The sequence below is a fragment of the Sceloporus occidentalis genome, unplaced genomic scaffold, assembly GCF_023333645.1.
Source record: "Sceloporus occidentalis isolate IW3139 unplaced genomic scaffold, rSceOcc1.0.p SCAF_5, whole genome shotgun sequence".
NCBI lineage: Eukaryota > Metazoa > Chordata > Lepidosauria > Squamata > Phrynosomatidae > Sceloporus > Sceloporus occidentalis.
In genome coordinates this window covers 139,328,601-139,344,352 of record NW_028316985.1, presented here as the reverse complement: position 1 = coordinate 139,344,352, position 15,752 = coordinate 139,328,601, and the positions used below count along the sequence as shown (strand labels likewise).

The following is a 15,752-nucleotide window of genomic DNA, read 5'->3' as shown; positions in this document are numbered from 1 at the left end:
CATAAAACAACAGCCTACTACTTCTCTAAATCCTTTGTAATTCCTGTCCACCTTCTGTGAACTCTGGAGGTTTCATCAATCCTGATTGTGTATGAGTAAAGATATGTGTGGTACATGTTATGATAATGCTTATCTATTTCAGAAAACGGTAGACCCCCTGTCAAAAAACTCCCAGTGGTGCGTTCCATTGTCACAGCCAGACTGTAAGAAAGTTATGTTTTTCTGGACTAGACTATCAGTAGCCAAGACCATAAAATGATAAGAACACATATGGGGCTATATAGTATCATACAAAAGGTCCATGCATGCCAGTATCCTGTTTATCACAAGGTCTAATGAGATTCTTCTGGGAATTCCACAAAGTTGTACATGAAGACATTAGAAATCCAGCAGTCTTAGGGCATACTATTAAGAAACCCAGCTTCTGAAGCTTCTTAATTTAATAAAGTCCTTCTTCCATCATCTTTCTTCTGAATTAAAAAGGTGTAAATGCTTTAGCCACAAATCATCTGTCAGATTTGTGCAAAACAGGACTCAGCAGCTTATCTAATGTTAGAGTATCAAAGATTAGATAAACTGCTGCATCCTGCTTTTCACAGAATCCAGCGCAAATCATTTGTGGCCAAATTGACTGCTTCTACATTTGCATAGCATGGCTTACAACTTTGGTGAAACTGTGCTTGTGGTCTGCTAAGTCCAGTTGATCTGGCATGGTTCTACCAAAGGAGAGACTTCCAAATCTTAAATTTTACCTTAAAAAAGTTGTATTGGTAGACACTGACACACACACATATTCTAGCCTAAATTCAAGGGTTAGCCCATGTGAATTAATGGAACATACACTAGTGTTGATTTTCCAAGTTCTCTTTGATTCCATTGGCATCCTTTATTTGGGACCAACAATTATAGTAACTTGCCAATAGTCTTGGCCAACTAGGTGAACACTTTCTCCATCTATCTTGTCAATCACATTTGTTATTGTTGTTAACTTCCTTTGTATACTTGTTTATTAATTACGAACCATATAAGCTCTGTAGCTATGGCCAGCAAACTTCTGTGAGAAGAGCCATACACAATTGAAAAAGGAAGGGGAAGGAGGAATCTAGCAGCACTCTTAAGGCTGATTTATTTTAGCATGAGCTTTCATGGATTTCAATCCAGATGCATTTATGGAATTATATCAGACTTCAGATATAATACTAGTTACGTTGTTGTGGGTGTAGGATCAGAGGATGACAGGACACAGAAAGCTCCAAAAGCCATCAGTCTTCCAATAGTCATGTAAGGTGATGCTGGTCTGTCAGGCTGGTTCCCAGACAGTTCTGAGGTGAGAAAGCAATAAATCCACCAGTCAGTTCCTTTGAGTTCAGGTGTTTTTCAGAGATGTAGCTGTGGATATAAACCCACTAAAGATGCAGTAAAGTGATATTATAACCTCAAGTTATAAAGAATATTTATTAAGCAGTGGCACCACTCCCACAACTGTAAAAATATGTGTTATACCTATGGTTTTAATATCTCTATTTATCTGAAGACGTGTGTTTATATCAAAGAAAGCTTATGCTGAAACAAAAACCAGATATGCAGTAAGAAGGAAGATACAGTGTTTGACCTTATGGTCTTAAAGGTGCTGCCACATTTTGTTTCAGTTCACAGTTTCATTTCAATCAGGTCTTTCGATTCACAGAACAAAATCTGGAACGCAAGCCATATTTTTAAAAAAACATTTTGAATTTCTTATCTCATTGCAGTAAGAAGGAAGATACAGTGTTTGACCTTATGGTCATATTTAAACTACAGTCTGTAGCATGTTGCTGTTCTTCACAGCAGATTAAAAAGTGAAGAAAAGTGAAGAAAAGCCCTGATTGTGCTTTACTATAAATGGCCACTGCAGATCTGTTTTTGTATTTTCATATCCTAATGTAATTGTTACTTTCTGCTCTTGACCTGAACTTTCCAAAAATTTATACTTCCCTAAGTGTCTGTTCAGAGAGCTGGTGTGGCATAATGGTTTAAGGGTTGGACTATGACTCAGGAGACATAGGTTCAAATCCCTGCTCGGCTATGAAAATCCACAGGGTGATCTTGGGCAAGTCACACACTCTCAGCCTCAGGGGAAGACAATGGCAAACCTCTGAACAAAATCTTTCCAAGAAAACCCCATGATAGGTTCACATCAGGGTTCAAGTGGAAAATGACTTGAAGGCACATATCAACTACAGTGTCTGTTTGGCAGCTTGGGGTTGGGTCAGAGTTGCAAATTTTCAGATGAATTGGATTATATTCACAAAATCTAACCAATTAACAGATGTATGAACTACAAACAGAGACAATAGTACGCTACATATATGGATGCATATGTCTTTACAATCCGTCATGCAGCTAAACAATTCTCCCCATCAGAGCTTTTGAACTCAAGCATAAAAAGGAGGAAGGGGGGTGGGGGAGAAAAAGCATTTCTTACTGTCAACAAAAATCTACACAAATGATGGCCCTTTCCAAGAGTATGGCTATTCTGAAGATGTTAAATTATCACTGCCGCCACTAAGCAGCAGCAGACTGGAGATTCTCTTGATACCATCCAGAATGTCTCTTCCTTTGTATGATGTATCTAGCTGCTTCTTTAAAGCTGTAATACTTCATTTTTTAGGATGTTGAACTCTGTACAATTCATTGTGTGTACAATAGTGTGTACAATCCATTGTGCTGGACCCTCTCACTTGCTCTCAGATACAGCAGTGAGATTTGTTTTCTCCCAAGTACAAAGGGTGGATCTGAATGTTAAATATGTAGTTCTGTTGGAACATGAGGTTAGACATACAGTCAAAGAAATAATAAACTGTGCAGGAATTTGGAATAAAATAAACAAACCTCTAAAGATATATGTCCCATGGGCTTCAGGGGTTTAGCGTTGAGAGCAAAGCAGCTGATCTGCTAGTGCCAGCAAATGGAAATGAGCACTTTTCTGTTGCTAAAATCTTCATCGCAGTATAGTTTTCAGATATTGTAAAAGTTTATGTTCTGGATAGGGTAAAGTGAAATCCCCCTCCTTAATTTCACACACATTTGTATACCTTTTTAATAGCATGCACATAATGACTACTTGAAACATAAATGATCCAGGTTTAGCAAAGCTCTCTGCTCTTCAGAGGGCTTCCATGTAGAAAATAAGAAAGGTTTGGACAATCTTGCAGTTTCTCCATCTTTAATCTATTTCACATGGTAACAAGGAAGAGCAAAATCAGCCATGACATCTCCATGCTCATTACTTATTTAAGTAGAATGGTACCAGGAACCAAAATAGAGCTCAAAAAAGTTACTTTTTTGGGAACTGGAATTGCCAGAATCCTCCAGCCAGAACATTTTGCTTAACACAGTAGAATGACACTAGAAACCAAAGTGTTTCACAAGCAAAGCTTGGAAAAGTTACAAGAGAGGTATTTAATACTTTTCAGTTTGTTGACAGTACTGATAAGGAAAAAATTTAAGCTTAGATTAATAGATTGAAAGTATACTTGGCATTCAGAAGAAACATTACATTTGCAAGACAAGAATTCCCCATAGGAAGCCTCAGAGTGAAAGAGAAAGAAACCCATATGCAACTGATTTAAAGCTATTAACACAACCATGTGAATTTGGAGAATTCTTTTGGATCTCTTGCTAACAATCACATCGTGGCATTAATCAGACAGCCACTGAGAGCCAGATTATAGTAGTCAAGAGTCAAGATTTATAGTATCAAGAGGATACAATGCAGATCAAATGGACACAGAGCAACTGGGAGAGCTGGTTGTGTGGTGTGGCGGGGGGAAGAGAAAATGAAACAGATGCCCTGCAGAACAAAGGTATGATTAAAAGGTATTTTAAAAGTATTGATGCATTACACTGAGTGGAGGAGGAGGAGCATGGTATCTGCATGTAGATATAAAGGGGTTCACAAGGGTAAAAGGTTTGAGAACCACTGATCTAGATACCAGCTAGTAAAGTATTTCCTGGGAGGTATCGTAAGTCCTTGAAGGCACCAGATCCTATCTGATCTTGGAAGCTAAGCAGAGTCAGCCCTGGTTAGTAGTTGAATGGGGGATCACCAAAGATTACCAGGTGCTGTAAGCTATATTTCAGAGAAAGGAAGTGGTAAAGCCACCTTTGAGTATTACTTGCATAAGAAGAGCAGTAAGGAATGTCATAAGGCAGAAAAACCTTGCCAAGAAGAGGTGCTTTCAGACATATGATCCCAGTTAAAAGTCATTGCACAGCTATTCAGTCTTTCCAACTTTAAATAAATAAATAAATGACACATTATGTACCACAATATTTATAATACATGGAAAGAAAATATATGGAAAGGAAAAAAATACAATTGTGAGAAAACCAAAATATTGTTACAAATAAAGGACAATATGATTTGGACCCAATGTAAAAGTTTGTAAGCAAAGAAGGATTACTGAATGAAGAAATCCTCCTCCTTGATCCATCCAAAAAGGTTTATGAAACCTGTCACCCAAAATCATTGTTCAAGTTATCTACACCATATGTGTATATGTGTCTTCAAGTCACTTTAGGACAATCACATGAATTTCAAGGGTTCTCTTAGGAAAGGAATACTCAGAGGTGGTTTTGCCAGTTCCTTCCTCTGAAATACCACCTTCAGCACCTAGTATTCATTAGACACTGAAACAAATTTAATCAGACCTACATGAGGTCTATGTGGTTTCAATAAAACCCAATTTCAATAACAATAGAATCCTAAAAGGCCAGAATATGCTTGGGCCCAAAAATATGAATAAAACAATTATAAGAAAATCAACTGCTTGTTAAAGAAGTCGCCATTAATGGTCACCATGGATATTTGATAAGACAACAAAGTGTTAGCCTAAACCAAAAAAACCCAAAACAGTATAACAAACAGAAAGGTCTAGGGAAAAAAGTGTTAACAGGGTAAAACCTAAAAATAGTTTTAATGTCTAAAATATTCTGATGATGAAATGACAAAGCATTCCCTTATATCAAAATAAGCAGTGTATAAACAGTGCAATATATGCATTAAAGACAAGGAGTATTGAAACTTCCAAAATGCATTAAAAGCAAAAAGTATCAAAACATCCAAACGTGTTTCAACAAAAGTCTTCCTCAGTGTATAGGAAAGATGTAGTAGCAGCAAAACAATCATCCTATTGCCAAAGAGTCATCCAGTATATGTAAGTAGGCTAGATCAGGCTTATAATAATTCCATATCCGGGATGCTCAAACAAATGGCAAGGCTCTCAAGTTGCAAGAATATTTTAGACATTTAAATATATGTTTTACTCTGTTAACACTTTTTTCTTAGACCATAGTTTGTTTACACCATAGATATTTGTCATGCAGTTTGCTCCCGAGTTGTTGGATTTTCTTAAATCGAAATCTCAGTGTGAGGGTTTGGGGGGTGGGGGATCAGATTCTGGCATAGCCCCCCCCCCCTGGTATTTTCTCTTTCCTGCTGTAATCTCAGCTGGAATTGGACGTTATTTGCAAAGGGCAGAAACCTGAACTTTCCTCTGTGCTCTCTTTGCTTTCCTGCCATTTTTTTTTAATTTTATTTTTTTGCTGCCTCTTTAGCTCTCTGCTCCATTTTGACCTTTTATGTCATGTACTGCCATCTGAAATTTCCCAGACTGTAACATTCTTTTTCAGCCTTGGGCCCTTCTTATTTGCAAACATCCTTTAAAACCTGAGCTCCTGAACATCTGCATGTTCTCTTGTTAGAAGTTCATTTGGAATGGATTCATCTTCCATCCGGTACAGATTACCAGGCAGAGATTTATCTATATAAGAAAAGTAATTGACTTGGCAACTGTGCTTTCTCAAGCATTTCAGCAGTAACTATTTTGGCTTCTTGCTGAATACATCAGATACACTGGAAGGCAGTCTTTTCGAAGGTGTTGCATGTTATTTGTGATCTGCTGAAGGTTGTTGTGTATTAAAAGTTGCTCTAAAAATACAATTCACATTCATACAAATTAAAAAATGCAACTTGATATGTTTTAATCGAGGCTTTTATTTTTCATGACACTGAAATTAATTACAGTATTGCAATGTACATTCTATATGTATTACACTGAAATAGAAAACATTATTTTTTGAACCACAACTCCTAGAATATGCAGTTGCCATGCCAGTTGGTGTATCCTAAGGACTTTATCACACGTGAAAATAACCCGAACTGAAAGTTGACAAAAACTATTCCTTTTTACTTTCGCAATATCCAGAAAGTAAAAAGGAGTCGTTTTTGTCAAGTTTCCATTTGGGTTATTTGCACGTTATTTCTCTTTCAGGCAAACATTGTCTGAAAAACATCCCTCATTTGCATTTTTCCCTACTTTTAAATATAATTTTTGCCGGGATTCGTCCAGTGTGATAAAGTCCTAAGACCCCCATATCATTCACTGCATTTATTGTTGTTTAGGTAAACTCTTGTCAAGATGGCTTTAACTTATGGTGACCCTTTGAATGAGAGACCTTCAAGATAACTTTTTTTATAAAAACCCTGCGAAGATCTTGCAAACTCAGGGTTATAACATCTTTCATCCACCTGTAATGTGATTTTTCCTCTTTTCCTACTGCCATCCACTTTTCCCTAATGAGTCACGTCAACTTATAATATGTCCAAAGTAGTATAGCATCACTTCATTTCTGTTGGTTTCTAGGGCGAATTCAGGCTTGTTTTTCTCTGGGAACAATTTCCTTGTTGTTTTGACAGTCCATGGTATCCACAGAAATCTCATCCAGCACCACATTTCAGGTCTGTTTTCCTTACCGTCCAGCTTTCATAACCATACATAGATATCAGAAATACCATGGCACAGATTATCCTGATTTTGATATTTAATATCTTTATATTTCAGAATCTTATGTAGTTCCTTCATAGCTGCCCTTCCAAGTTGAAGTCTTCTGATTTCTTGACTAGTCTCCATGTTGATTTATGACTGAGTCAAGATAGGGAAAATCTTCAACTATGTCAATGTCTTCTTCATTCGCTTTAAAGTTATGCAGATCATATATAAGCATTATTTTTGTTATCTTAATGTTCAATGAACAAATTTATTTCCACCATCACTTCAAACTCCCACAATTGGAATAATCCCTAGCTAAATTTGGGACAGAGTAATGGAGTAGAGGGCTAAAAGAACTGTGTTGAGGACTCTGAAAATTAGTAAGAATCTGATGCCTGTTCCCATTCATTTATTTATGAATCTTACGATTCGGGTCTAGACGTGGCTAGCTAAACTATAAATATACATTGAATTTCAGCCTTAAATTTCTACTCAGTGTTCACCCTCTTGGGAGAAAGTCCCAGTGAAACTAGGGGAAATTACTTTTGTTTAAATATTAATAGCATTTAATTGCCATCTTGAAATGCATTCCTTCCAGATTAGTCTCATTGATTTTAAGGTGGTTCAGGGAGTAGAATGAGCATACAAATTAACAATTTTAAAATTTCACTCATCCACCAAGTGTAATGAACCATTATTCCTGCTTTGTTTTAATTTTAAATGAATAATTTCAGCTAATGAAAGACCTTTCACATTTTTCCAATCATAATAATTTTTTTATGGACATAGAATGTAGTTACAATGATATGGATCTACATAATGCAAACAAATTCAGATTAGGAGATATTTGGATAATTTAGTTAATTAGGGTTACTATGTAGACACACACACACAATATCTATCACTCCACTTCAGATGAGAATCCAATATTTAAAGCAATGAATTTTGCCTTTGAATTTGCCTTTGAATTCACATTTCTTAACTTTGACCATTCCTTGCAGTTCTTACCTTTATCTGCTAAATGCAAAGAGCGGACGGCACCAGTTGTTTGGATCTTTTCCCAATTAGAATCCTTCTGCCAAGATAAGAGTTTACTTAACCTTCATTTCCCTGTAATCATGAAAACCTCTGGGGGCTTATGGGTCTGTATTGCAAGAAAACAGTAATTAATTCCTCGCCTTAAAAGTCTGTCTTGGTTGATGAGCATCCTGTTTTTTCATTGTCCCCAAAGACCTTTTTCACTTCTTTTAAGTGCAAATTCAAGGAAATCTTTTTAAAACGTATGTCATTTCTCTACCCTTTCCCTTGGCTATACAGATAACTACACATTTTTGGGATGGAATAATTATCAACGGAGGTTTTTTTCATGGTCATGTTGATGATCAAGTATACTTGGAAATTGTATTTATTTTCATTTTTTTATATGAGACCCATGCCAGGGTTGCCAGTCCACTAAAGGCAAGTCATTCGACACCAATATTTCCTCTTGGAATTGGTTGTTGGCGAATGGAATGGAAAACAATCAGAGCCAATACTTTTGATGGAGATAAAAGTGAGCTGAGCTGAAGCAAGGAAGCACTTTGGTGGAAAGAGAAACTCTTTATCTTCCTAACATGCCATCTGATACAGGGGCATAATATCAAATATTAAAGTGAGGGTGCCAGTATAGTGTTGCACTTGGTTAAAATGCCTATTCATATAAGGAGATAGGTGACTTTGGACAAGTCACACGCTCTCAGCCTTAAATAAAGGCAAAGGCAATCTTTCCAAGAAAACGTTATGATAGGGCTGCCATAAACTGGAGTCAATCTAAAGGCACATAACAATGTTAAGAGATGGTGCATGTACACTGTAGAAATGCCATTTGACACTACTTTGACTGCCATGGCTTCATCCTATAGAATCCAGGGATTTGTAGATCTGCAAGACACCAGCACTTTTTGACAGAGATGGCTAAAGACCTTGCAAACCTACAGATCCCAGGACTCCTTAGCATGGAGGTACATCACTTAAAATGGGGTCAAATTGTATTATTTCTACAGTGTAGATATAACCCGAGTCTTAAGGATATCTAGGGTTGGATATACAGTATGTATGTGTGTGTGTGTATATATATGTGTGTGTGTGTGTGTATATGTATGTATGTGTATATATATATATATATATATATATATATATATAGAGAGAGAGAGAGAGAGAGAGAGCCACAATGAAAAGATATCTACAATTTGTGTAACAGGATTTCATTTAAATTAAACACAACTGAAAGGCTTATGAATATGATGCCCCATGCCTGGCCATGAGTTCATTTTGACAACAATTTGAGTTATTGCTATGAACTCAAGCAAAATAAGATGGTCAAACCCTTCTAAAAAGAATGCACAATAATACAGACATGATTGATGGACCAAAATAATGAAGTTTACGGGAAATGCTGTGAGGAGAAACCACACTGGTTAAACATTTAACCTACGAAACTTAGAACAATTAAGCTCCAGAAAAAAAAAGCCTTGGAATTAATCAAAGGTAAGCAAACAGGTCACTAAAGCTGCATTTACACTGCAGAGTTAATGCAAGGTGACACGGCTTCAAGGCTATTGGACCCTGGGATTTCTGAGGTCTTTAGCCTTCTCTCTCTAAGGTAAGCTCTGGTGCCACAACTAGGGTGGCCAGATGTCCTAACCATAAAGGAGTCTAAGGCACCATAAAATGTAGGACATTCAAGAAAAATGTAAGGCACTGCTGAATTAAAAGCTAAGAACACTAATATAAATCTAAATATCTGCTTCTCAGTCATGATCAAAATAGAGGTCATTTTGGAAATTCCTCCTGGACAGAAGGCTGAAATGTAAGACATGTCCTGGAAAAGGAGGACATCTGGTCACCCTGGCCACAACAAAGTAAAAGTCCCAGGAGTCCATAGGATGGAGCCAGTCAAACTGGTGTCAGACTGAAGCAGTAGCCAAATATATTTATCTCTATCTATATTTATCTATCTATCTATATCCATACACACACACACACACACATCAGTGGGCATGAGAGCCAGCGTGGCACAGTAGTTCGATCATTGGACTACAACTCTGGAGACCAGGGTTCGATTCCCAGCTCAGCCATGAAATCCACTGGGTGACCTTGCACAAGTCACACGCTCTCAGCCTCAGGGGAAGGCAATGGCACAAGCCTCTTCTTCTGAAGAAACCTTGCCAAGAAACACCCATGATAGGTTCACCTTTAGGGTTGCCATAAGTTGGAAATGGCTTGAACACACTCAACAACAACAACAACAAACAACAGTAGATAGACACGTACACACACATATACATGGCTACTGCTGTAGTTTGTTATAGTGTGGAAGAAGCTGTAGTGACTGAGAAGCAGCAGTAGCCGTGTGTGTGTGTCTGTAGTTTTTTTGTAGTGTTACTGTTGCAGTTTGTTATAGTGTAGCAGCAGCCATAGCAACTAAGAAGCAGCAGTGGCCTCATAGCTAGACAGACAGACAGACAGACAGATACCCCACACAGACATAGGTGTGTGTGTGTGTAAATATTTTATTCAAATTTCTCTTCTTCCCTTTCTTTCTAAAGTTTTGGAACGGGTTGTTTATTCACGCTGTCTTGAGTTTCTTGAAGCCAACTCCATCCTCGATCCCTTTCAGTCTGGTTTCCGCCCAAGGCATTCTACTGAGACAGCTCTCACTTCATCTCCTGTTCCCTTATCTGTTGGAGTTCCCCATGGCTCTGTTCTGGGTCCCCTTCTGTTTTCTCTCTACACACTGTCCTTAGGTAAACTCATCAGCTCTTTTGGTTTTTCCTACCATCTGTATGCTGATGACACCCAGTTGTAACTTTCTACCCTTGACCTTTCTCCAAGGCTTGAACAGCAAGTTTCGTCTTGCCTCACAGCCGTCTCGCAGTGGATGCGCCATCGGTGTTTGAAGCTCAACATGACCAAGACGGAGCTTCTTGTCTTTCCTCCTAAGCCCACCCTTCAACTCTCCTTTTCTGTCTCTGTGGACAACATTTCTATTCAACCAGTCCAGCTAGCCCGCAGTCTTGGTTTTATCTTTCACTCTTCTCTGTCGTGTATCCCTCAGATCCAGACCACAGCCAAGGCTTGTAGATTCTTTTTATACAATATTGCCAAAATCCGACCATATCTCTCCTCCTCTACTGCCAAGATCCTGGTCCATGCCCTAGTGATCTCACAACTTGATTACTGTAACGTCCTCCTGGCTGGGCTTCCTCTTTGTCACCTCCGTCCTTTAATCTCTGTTCAGCATTCAGCTGCACGCATTATCACTTCCACCCACCGCTCTGACCATATCTCTCCTGTGTTGGCATCCCTTCACTGGCTCCCCCTCCCTTTCCGCATTCAGTATAAGCTCCTGCTGTCGACATTCAAAGCCCTCCATGGACTGGCCCCTCCTTACTTATCAGACCTTCTTTCTCCTCACCTTCCCACTCGGGCCCTCCGTTCTGGTAGTCAAGGGTTCCTGTCTCAGCCCAGGATTTCCTCTGCCCCATCCCGGATTCGCCCCTTTTCACTTGCTGCCCCTCACTCCTGGAACCTTCTTCCCCCACAAGCAAGAGCCATCACTTCTTTAACCAGCTTCAAAACGGAGTTGAAGACCATCCTGTTCAGAGAAGCCTTCCCAGGCATTGCATAATTGTCACTTACTATTTGATGTTCTTTTGTTGCTTGTTTTATTGAATCATTTCCTGTATTGCTATGTATTTTATATGTATTATCCTACTAGAGAGGCCCCCTCCCCACCCCCACTCCCTTTGTGTTGTGTCTTTTTAGATTGTAAGCCTGAGGGCAGGGAACCGTCCAATTAAAAAGATTGTATGTACAGCGCTGTGTAAATTTACAGTGCTTTATAAATAAAGGTTAACAATAATAATAATAATGATAATAAATTTTCCAACACACACACACATACCTACTGCTGTAGTTTGTTGTTTTGCTGTAGTTTGTTGCAGTGTGGAAGAAGGGATCAAGAAGCAGCAGTTACCCCCATATATATATATACACACACACACACACACCACACTCACAAATGTAAGGCTACTGCGGTAGTGTTGTAGTTTGTTGCAGTGTGAAGCAGCTTTAGCGACTGAGAAGCAGCAGTATCCACACACACATAGATACATACATCATACACACACACACACACACCCTACACATACCACACATACACAGACACACGTACACCCCCATTTTATGGACACACACACCACACAGATACACACCACACACACAAGCACACACACATAAGATACACCCCCCGCCACACACATAGACACACTTTTATATATGTGTGTGTATATATATATATGTGTGTGTGTGTGTGTTTCTATGTGTTTTATATATGTGTGTATGTGTGTGCACGTGTATATATGTGTGTGTGTGTGTGTATTCATACTCATAGATAAATTCATGCTTCTGAGTCATACTTGAAATGGAGGACATTTTGGAATTATATATACAGTAAATATGTATGTGTGTGTGCATTTGTATATATATGTGTGTGTGTGTGTGTTTGTATGTGTGTGTGTGTATATATATATGTTTGATATATGTGTGTGTCTATATATATGCATGTTTGCATGTTTGCCTATATATGTCCCTCCGCCCTCCTTTGGCCAAGACTAGAGGGCCGCATCCTCCTCGCGCGCCAGGTACTCTTTCTCCTCCATCCCTTTAAAAACGCAACCCTTCCCTGCCCGGTGGTCGGTGCAATCGAATCCCCACCTCGCCTCCCGATTGGACGCCGGGCTGCGGACTGCGGCTGTGATTGGTTGGCGCCGCGTGTCGATCAGGAGGCGGTGGTAGCGGCGGGGGTGCAGGGCTCCAGAGGCATCAGAGTGGAATTGGTCTTCGGCGAGGAAAGAGCTATTATGGTGAGTGAGAGAGGGGCGAGGCGGGATGCGGAGGGCGCTTCTCTCCCCTTGGAGAGCTCCTCGGCGGAGGCTTCCCAGGGGTCCGCTCCTCAAAGGAGGACAAAATGGAGGACATCCCAGGACAATTAGGATATTTTTTTTGGGAGGGGGGTTCTTATGGCCAAATCAAATATAAAATAGAATATAAAATAGAATATTAAATAGAAAAACCCATGCTTCTGAGTCATGTTTAATAAATGGAGGGCTTTGTGGGCATTCCTCCTCCAGGGCAGAGAATAAAAAAGATGAATACACACACACACACACACACACACACGTATATATACAGATATATACATACAAATATATATATATAGGAATAGAAATGAATGCTTCAGAGAGTCATGGTCACAGAATAGAGGACATGTTTGGGAATTTCATCCTGGAGAGAATAATAATAATAATAATAATAATAAGCTGAAAATATTCATAGGAATAGAGAAATTCATGGTTCTGAGTCATAGTCAAAAATGGAGGACATTTTAACAGAAAATAAAAGCTAAAAAGACTCACGTAAATGTAATTTCATGCTTTTTAGCCCTGTTCCAAATGGAGGACATTTTGGAATGCTTCCTGGACAGAAAAGGCTGAAATAGAGGACATAGTCCTGGAAAAGGATGACGTCTGGCCACCCTGATCCCTTGCCTTTGGCCACTCCATCCCCAAACACCCCTTTTTGCCACAGGTTCCATAGCTGCTCTTTCAGCTGCTTCCTTTGAGCATCATTCATTTGCAATGAGGGGGCTGTTTTAGGATGAAGGCAGTGCTGTCCTTCCATCCTTTCCTCCCATCCCAGCCTGGTTCTTCTTCATCTGCCCTGCTTTGCCTGTTCCTCAGGTGCCCAGCCTGGCCTTTCGCTCTCTCCTGCTTCTCCGATCCTGGATGGTACATGTACATATAATACTCTTCTTTTCTGTGTCTTTTGACAGTACGGCTTCGTCAACCACGCCTTGGAGCTGCTGGTGATTCGGAACTATGGCCCCGAAGTCTGGGAGGATATCAAGTAAGTAGGAGGAGGCTTGATGTTGACTCTGGAGACCAGGGTTCGAATTCTTGCTCAGCCATGGACACCCACTGAGTGAGCTTGGGCGAGTCATGCTCTCTCAGCCTCAGGGGAAAACCTCATCTGAACCATTCTTGCCAAGGAAAGGCCCAGGATAGGGTCAGCCTTAGGGTCTTGGTCAGTCGGAAACAGAGTGACCAGATGTCCTCACCACCAAGGAGGACAAGGCTCTGCAAAATGTAGGTCATTCCAAAAGAAAAGAGGAAGGCCATGACCAAAATAAAAGTGGGGGTAAAAAACCACCAAACCCACTTATATAAATATAAATCCATGCTTAGTTCTGCTCAAAATGAAGAAAATTTTGAAATTCCTGCTGGACAGAATGGTTGAAATGGAGAACATGTCCTGGATGTCAACCTGGTCAGAAACAACTTGAAGACACACAACAACAACAAGAAGGCCTCAGCTACCTTCACCTGTCTGGTGTTGAATTGTCTCAGTTCTCATCCGCTGCTATGGGAATTGTGGCTATTTCCCTGCCCTTTCTGTGGGGACCCTCACCAAGGACCCCCCCCCATCACTCCCAAATGCCCCCCCTTTTCTTTTCTTGCCTATTTGGGTCAAGGAGGGAAGGAGAGCCTGTCACCCTCAGCCTGACCTCCAGACCATTTCCCAGGCCAGTTTTGGCCCAGTCTCACCCAGTTCTCACGCTCCCAAAGGCACCAGTGGGAGGCTGAGGGAAACCACCTCCTTCCTTCTTCCCCCAGAGCCAAGGGAGAGGTGGCTGGGACAGCTCCCTCCCAGGGTGACCAGATGTCCTAACCACAAAGGAGGACAAGGCGCTGCAAAGTGTTCCAGAAAAAACGGAGGACAAGACCAAATGAAGGCTCAAAACACTCATAGAAATATCAATTCTTGCTTCTGAAAATGGAGGACATTTTAGAACTCCTCCGGTGCTACATCCACACCACTTTAACTGCTGTGACTCAGTGCTATGAAATTCTGGGACCTGTAGTTTGTTTTTGCAGCAAAGCTCTGGTGCCACAACAAGTTGCAAATCCCAGAATTCCATAGCATTGAGCCGTGGCATTTAAAATGGTGTCAGACCGGATTATTTCTGCAGGTTGGATGCAGACTTGGACAGAAAAGGCTGAAATGTAGGGAATGTCATGGAAAAGGAGGAACTCTGGTCAACCTGTTCTCTCTCAGCCACTTGCAGCCAAGTTTGTTGTGCCACGACAAACCAGCAGTTCCCAGAATCTCATAGCATTGAGCCATGGCAGTTAAGGTTGTGTCAGACTGGATTATTTCTGCAGTGTGGAGGTAGCCCTGGACAGTAGGATATGTCCTGGAAACGGAGGAACTCTGGTCACCCTGCACTCTCTTGCAACCAGCCCTGGGCTCCCGTGGGAAGGAGGCAAGCCCAGTATTCCTCTCCCTTGCTGGGCTCTGGCTGAACAGCTTGTGGGGAAAAAAAGTGAAAGGCTGTGGTTGTGAGAACCACAGTGGGGTGGAAGGGCCAGGAAGGAGGAGATGAGGTTTCTTCACTTCCCACAGCTGCTTTCCTTCTGACTCTTCCAGTGCTTTTAAGCAGGGATAGTTCTTGATATGATTTCGGTTTTATTTGTTTTTAACTTTTCCCTGATTTTTAATCAGTGCTATAGTAGCGGTTTTTAAAAATTGTTCTTTTAAAAACCTTTTGTAAATGTTTTAATTTGTTGTCGTGGAAGCCACCTTGGGTCCCCGCTCAGGGTGACCAGATGTCCTCCTTTTCCAAGACACATCCTACATTTCAACCTTCTCTCCAGGTGGAATTTCAAAATGTCCTCAATTTTGAGCATAACTAAGAAGCAAGAATGTCCATTTATATGAGTGTTTTTAGCTTTTATTTGGTCCTATGCTTTGGTCCTATGTTTTTCTTGAATGCCCTACATTTTGTGGTGTCTTGCCCTCTGTGGTTAGGGTATCTAGTCACCCTTCCCCTGCCTGGAG

At 40.3% G+C, this 15,752-nt stretch overlaps 1 protein-coding gene across 2 annotated transcripts in view; it reads left to right on the top strand.

The window, feature by feature from the left end:
* Nucleotides 1–12,671: 12,671 nt before the first annotated feature.
* The window catches only part of GUCY1B1 (guanylate cyclase 1 soluble subunit beta 1), a 60,298-nt gene continuing 57,217 nt past the window's right edge, over nucleotides 12,672–15,752 (top strand). Inside the window, exons 1-2 of one of the 2 annotated variants that reach the window (XM_089525621.1) lie at nucleotides 12,672–12,718; nucleotides 13,687–13,760. In XM_089525621.1, coding sequence (XP_089381747.1) covers nucleotides 12,716–12,718; nucleotides 13,687–13,760 — 77 coding nt within the window. In that variant the 5' untranslated portion in view covers nucleotides 12,672–12,715. Of the gene's footprint in view, nucleotides 12,719–13,686; nucleotides 13,761–15,752 lie in introns of those variants that run through there. The other variant, XM_089525622.1, reaches the window with a different exon arrangement.